The sequence below is a fragment of the Macaca fascicularis genome, chromosome 8, assembly GCF_037993035.2.
Source record: "Macaca fascicularis isolate 582-1 chromosome 8, T2T-MFA8v1.1".
In the NCBI taxonomy this organism is placed as follows: domain Eukaryota; kingdom Metazoa; phylum Chordata; class Mammalia; order Primates; family Cercopithecidae; genus Macaca; species Macaca fascicularis.
In genome coordinates, this window is record NC_088382.1 from 15,632,692 (window position 1) to 15,637,984 (window position 5,293).

Below are 5,293 nucleotides of genomic sequence, written 5' to 3' on the forward strand. Positions count from 1 at the left end.
CTGCAGGCATTGTTTAACACTGTATTCAATCACTCATCACCCACGCACAGGACCCAAGGATTGAGAACAATGGACATTTTGATGTGTGTTGCAACAACGCATAGCCGAGGGCTGTAAATCGGAGGGATCATCAGGTCTGCCTTCCAGCCACGAGGGAAGTGGGGAGAAGCAGTCACCCCAATTTGAGTTTCAAGAAGACTCCTTGGAAGAAAAGACCACCAAATTGAGAATGAAAAGCTAAGAAATAGTTCACCAGCTGAGGGGGGCTATGGAAATCAGAGAGCAGGCCACCCATGAGCCTCAGGAACACCAGCACAGGCAGGTTGTCAAAGTCACAAGGGGACATGAAGACACTGGCCCAGGACAGCAGCTCTTAATCCAAAATGGTCTCAAGATTCCTTTACACTCTGAAAAATTAACCCATTTATTCCTGAGGTTGCAAGTTTTTTTGTAAAAATCAGACTTTGGCAATGACCTTGAGCTGTAGGATATAAATAACTCCCAGAAGCTTAGGATTCCAATAATGGAACACTAGGCACAAATGGGTTTTAATGAGGACCCAAACAGCTTTTGATTATGTGGGCTTTTTTTTTGCCTGTGTAGGTACCTGTGTGTGTTTATATAATTTTTCTATATTCTAAATTAAAGTTGATTAAAAAATTAAAGTATTAAAAATACTTATGCATTAAGGTAAGCCATCATTACATGTTAATATAAATATGTTTGAAAAATACTTCTCATAACAAAGTAAAAAACCGACTACTTAGAGTGATGCTGTGTTGCCTTTTTTGCAAATCTCTGTAGTGTCTGGCTCAGAGGTGAAGCTGGACTCCCCCATCTGCTCTGTATCCAGCTTGCTGTGTGTCACACACCTCACCACGCAGCCTCTAGAAAGTACACCATGTACTTGGGCAAGAATGAGTGAAAAAGACAATGTGTTGATAGTGGTATGAAAATAGCATTTCTCTTACTGCAGATCATACACGGGGGTCATCAGACATGGTCTGAGACCTGCTGGGAAGAACAGCAGCCTGGCCCTGCTACCCCCTGGCTTCTGCTCACAGCACTGACCCCAGCTAATCCAAGAACATGTCACCTATAATGAGAATATTGAAGAAAAAGCAACCATCTTTCAGATGTGTCCATATCATGATACGGTACATGGGTAAGGTAAGCTGAACACAACATAAAAAAGAAAACTTACAAACCCTCCCTTCATCTCATTAAAGATGACTCCTTTAAAGACCAAGGGCATCTGGGGGTCGCTGGAGTTCTCATGTTCCAGCCGCCATCCTTCCTGCCTGAGGACAAATAATTATAAGCGGACAGTGACTCAAATACTAAAGTCTGTATCAACTAGTTAATCACTCATGACATACCAGAAATCCAGCTCACGTAAACCTGGGAAAAAGGTGGCATCCAAATACACTGAGAGGAGATTCTGAAAATCCTTGGGATTTTGTGTGGAAAATGGATCCAGAGTATAATCACTAGCTGGGTACAAAGGAAAAGTGAAATTGTAAAATTTAACAGATTTCTACTAAAATTATTGAATCTCAAGCCTCATTTCCCCTTTGTACTAGGACAGTAAATTGTAGCTATTCTTGAGATGGGGCAGTGGCTCCATGCTCTGGCCTCCGACCTCAGCAGCTGTCCCAGCTCATCACCCTGAGTGCCGGCTTTCCCATCCCGTCTCAGGATCTGCACTGGACGGGCACCAGGGCTTTCTTCAGCGAACATCTAAACTCTCTCAAGTGTCTCCAGAGACTTTCACACGTCTACAAAGATGACCTCATTCTGTAAGAGCGTGGATTTAACTTGCTCTTCGATGTCACTCCTTCACAGAGTGCACTGTTCATCGTCACCCTATCCACTAGCGTCAGTCTTACTAAAAGTCAAACATCAATGTTAGTGGTAACTCTGGAGGCCTGGCATTGTAATGATATCCCCAAGAGAAAATTGTTTTGAACCTTTCTAGGAAAAGTTCACGTACGTTTTATTCAAATGCCAGTTTTTATAATCTCGCTACCATGTGGCTTTCCTGAAGAATGAAATTTCTAACGTCCTTCAAGTAGAGAGAGGTAAAACTTTTTCTAGAACATGAATTGCCCACTCCTGTCATCCCTTCTCAGAAACTAACTGAATTCCAGTGGGTGCGCCTGGCAAACGCAAACACGGTTTTCCGTTCAGGATGCTGGTCTTACCTGTGAAGGCGTTCATGAACGTGGAGAGGGGCCGGTTCAACATTTTGAAGAAAGGGTCTCTGCACGGATATTTCCGAGACCCACAAAGGACGGTATGCTCAAGAATGTGAGGAACACCGGTGCTGTCCATGGGAGTGGTGCTGAACTGCACGCTAGGGAAGAAGGAACGGCACGCCAGGGAAGGGGGACGAATAAGGAACAGAAGGCCAGGAATGGGGAGGAACAGAACGCTAGGGAAGGAGAATGACTAGAATACAAAACGTTCATCTTAGTGCTGCGGACACAGTTCCCAGATGCATCATCACCTCAGGCTACTAGAAGTTATCATTCTGACACCACAATCCTCCAACACAGGGTTTCCCAACTCTAATGTAAATCATTGATTCAGACTATAACATTGTATTTTGATGAGATTGTAAGTCCGTGTAAGCTTTTCCTTATTTTTCAAGATGCTCTGTCAATAAAAATACTAGTGAGATGATATTTAAACCACGTAACATACAGTCAGTGCTTTAAACCAAGCTAGTCTAACCCACAGCCTGCAGTCCGCATGCTCAGGATGGCTTGGAATGCATCCCAACACAATCCCTACACTTTCTTAAAACATTGATGTCCTCTATTTATTTATTTTTTTTTTAGCTCATCAACTGTCCTTAGTGTTAGTGTATTTAGTGTGTGGCCTAAGACAGTTGTTCTCCTAATGTGGCACAGGGAAGCCAAAAGATTGGACATCCTTGATTTAAATAAAACTTTCAAAACCATGTTCTTAAAATGCACGACATACCTGAACAGATTATTCCTGTCTTCTCTGGCCAGGTGTAAATACCTGGCTCTTGTGTCATCGTGGCTGAGCTTCATGGCCATCAGGAACGGCTCGGGAACAGATGTCACCTGAGTTAACCAGAAAAACACGAGCAGTTAAACGTAGACGAAATAGCCTGTGAAATGGTGATCTTCGACACACTGAGAAAACTGGATTTTCTGCCTGAAATTAGATGATGCCGGGAAGCCAGTATTTCAGAGCTGGAGAGAACAGAACCATCCTGTCCAAGTCCCTTATCCTACAAACAAGGAAAGAAAGACCTAAAGAAGGCAAATGAGAATGTGTGTATATATATGTATATTTTTGAGTGCTTATTACTGGCTAGGTATTTTCCATTTTTTTATTTTTTAATTTTTTATTCTTTTTTGGCTAGGCATTTTCTAATCATGTCACATAGAATCCTGTGACGGAGGTATTCTCATCCTCATTTACAGATGAAACAACTGAGGCTCAGGGTGATGAAACAAGCTGCCCGAATCAGAGCCAGGATTCGCCCTGGTGTCTGCCCTTCCCACGGTACTGTGCTGCACCTAAGTAACACAGCACCCTTTACAACACCTGCTGAGTGCCTCCTGCTTTTGTGTACTGCACCTCAGTAACACAGCACCCATTCCAACATCGGCTGTGTGCCTCCTGTTTCTGTGCATATAATCTCCTGTAGTGCGAAGCACGGGCCTGCAGGACGGGCAATGCTGGAGTGGGCTAGCCGGCGACAGCGGGGAGAGGGTCCAGGATCAGTCTTTGCTTCTCCTAGTTTGGGATGGATTCTCGGTGGTAGCTGTAAGCACTAAGCTGGGGCTTCCAGAACAGCTGGAGGGGCTGGGAGGATAGAAATGCCCCCCAAAAAGATGAGACTCCCCACTCCTGGGGCAGGGTGGAAGATCTTCTCCTACCTTAGGCAAGCCTCCTGGTAAGTGTCCATACTCTTTGGTATGAAAGAAACTGTCTTCTCTTCCAGTCAGGCCAGCCGGCCCAGCCCTCTCCCGCAATCACATACCACGTCCCTGTGATCACCACACCACTTGCCACTCCCTCCGTCCAGGTGCCATGAGTCACCTGGCCAAGCACACACAGCAAGTCACTGGCAGAGGTGAGACCTCGGGTCTCCTCAGCCCAATCTAGGGAGCCTGCCATCCAACAGTCATGCATAAAGCGGCCCACTACGACCTGCATTATCTACCGCTGTTAAATTACTTGTTTCCAAGCTTACCGTACTTTGTATCAGATGATCAATGCATTTAAAATCAGCAGATACAGTGAGATGTCTGCTTTCTAATAATATATAGCTTTAATAATAGCATTCATGGTAGCTATTTCTCAAACAAGAAACGTGACTTATCATAAGTTTCTATGGCTGGACACAGTGGCTCACACCTTTAATCCCAGCACTTTGGAAGGGCAAGGTGATATGGTTTGGCCACATCCCCACCCAAATCTCATCTTGAATTGTAGTTCCCATAATCTCCACATGTTGTAGGAGGGACCTGGTAGGAGGTAACCGAATCATGAGAGCGGTTCCCCCATGTTATTCTCATGACAGTGAGTATGTTCTCATGAGATCTGATGGTTTTATAAGGGGCTTCTCCCTTCACTTGTCATTCTCTTCCACACCACCCTGTGAAGAGGTGCCTTCCACCATGATTGCAAGTTTCCTGAGACCTCCCCAGCCATGCAGAACTGTGAGTCAATTAAACTTCCTTACTTTTTAGCTCATTCATTATAAATTACCCAGTCTTGGCTATTTCTTCATAGCAGTGTGAGATTAGACTAATACACAAGACAATAGGATTACTTGAACTCAGGAGATGAGACCAGCCTAGACAACAAAGTTTCCACCTACACCTACACCTACACCTACACACACACACACACACAAAATGAGCCAGGCGTGGTGGCACCTTGTCCCAGTTACTTGGGAGACTGAGGTGAGAGGATCGCTTGAGCCCAGGAGTTTGAGGGTGCAGTGAGCCAAGATCATGCCACCGCACTCCAGCCTGGGTGACAGGGTGAGTCCCAGTCTCAAAAATAAGTACATTTCTATAGAATTTGAAAAATAAAGGAGAAGAATCTACCACTCTGGGTGAGGCCCTTATTAATAGTAGCCAGTACTATAAACCCAGGTGTCTGCCCGGCCTTTGCAAGATTCACAAAGGCACTAAGTCTGTTGTCAGGACACCCATGCCTGGACATTGCCTGGAACCCCCTAGTCACTTCCCTGGCTCCCTTGCTGGAGCCCTGCCCAGAGGCAGCTGCTTTCTCACACCAC

At 45.0% G+C, this 5,293-nt stretch overlaps 1 protein-coding gene across 1 annotated transcript; it reads right to left on the bottom strand.

The window, feature by feature from the left end:
• Nucleotides 1-1,071: 1,071 nt before the first annotated feature.
• LOC135964662 (presequence protease, mitochondrial-like) lies at nucleotides 1,072-3,559 on the bottom strand. The gene is made up of 2 exons (XM_065518868.2): nucleotides 2,989-3,559; nucleotides 1,072-2,356 (listed from the first exon to the last, which is right to left on the bottom strand). The coding sequence occupies exons 1-2, from the start codon at nucleotides 3,066-3,068 to the stop codon at nucleotides 2,119-2,121; spliced, it is 318 nt and encodes a 105-aa protein (XP_065374940.1). The 5' UTR covers nucleotides 3,069-3,559; the 3' UTR covers nucleotides 1,072-2,118.
• Between the last annotated feature and the right edge of the window lie 1,734 nt (nucleotides 3,560-5,293).

Excerpts from the sequence above, each read along its gene's own strand:
- LOC135964662 (XM_065518868.2), bottom strand. The coding sequence starts at position 3,068 with ATGGCCATGAAGCTCAGCCACGATGACACAAGAGCCAGGTATTTACAC. Across the intron at positions 2,357-2,988 it reads GACAGGAATAATCTGTTCAG|CGTGCAGTTCAGCACCACTC; the intron begins GTATGTCGTGCA and ends CTTCTTCCCTAG.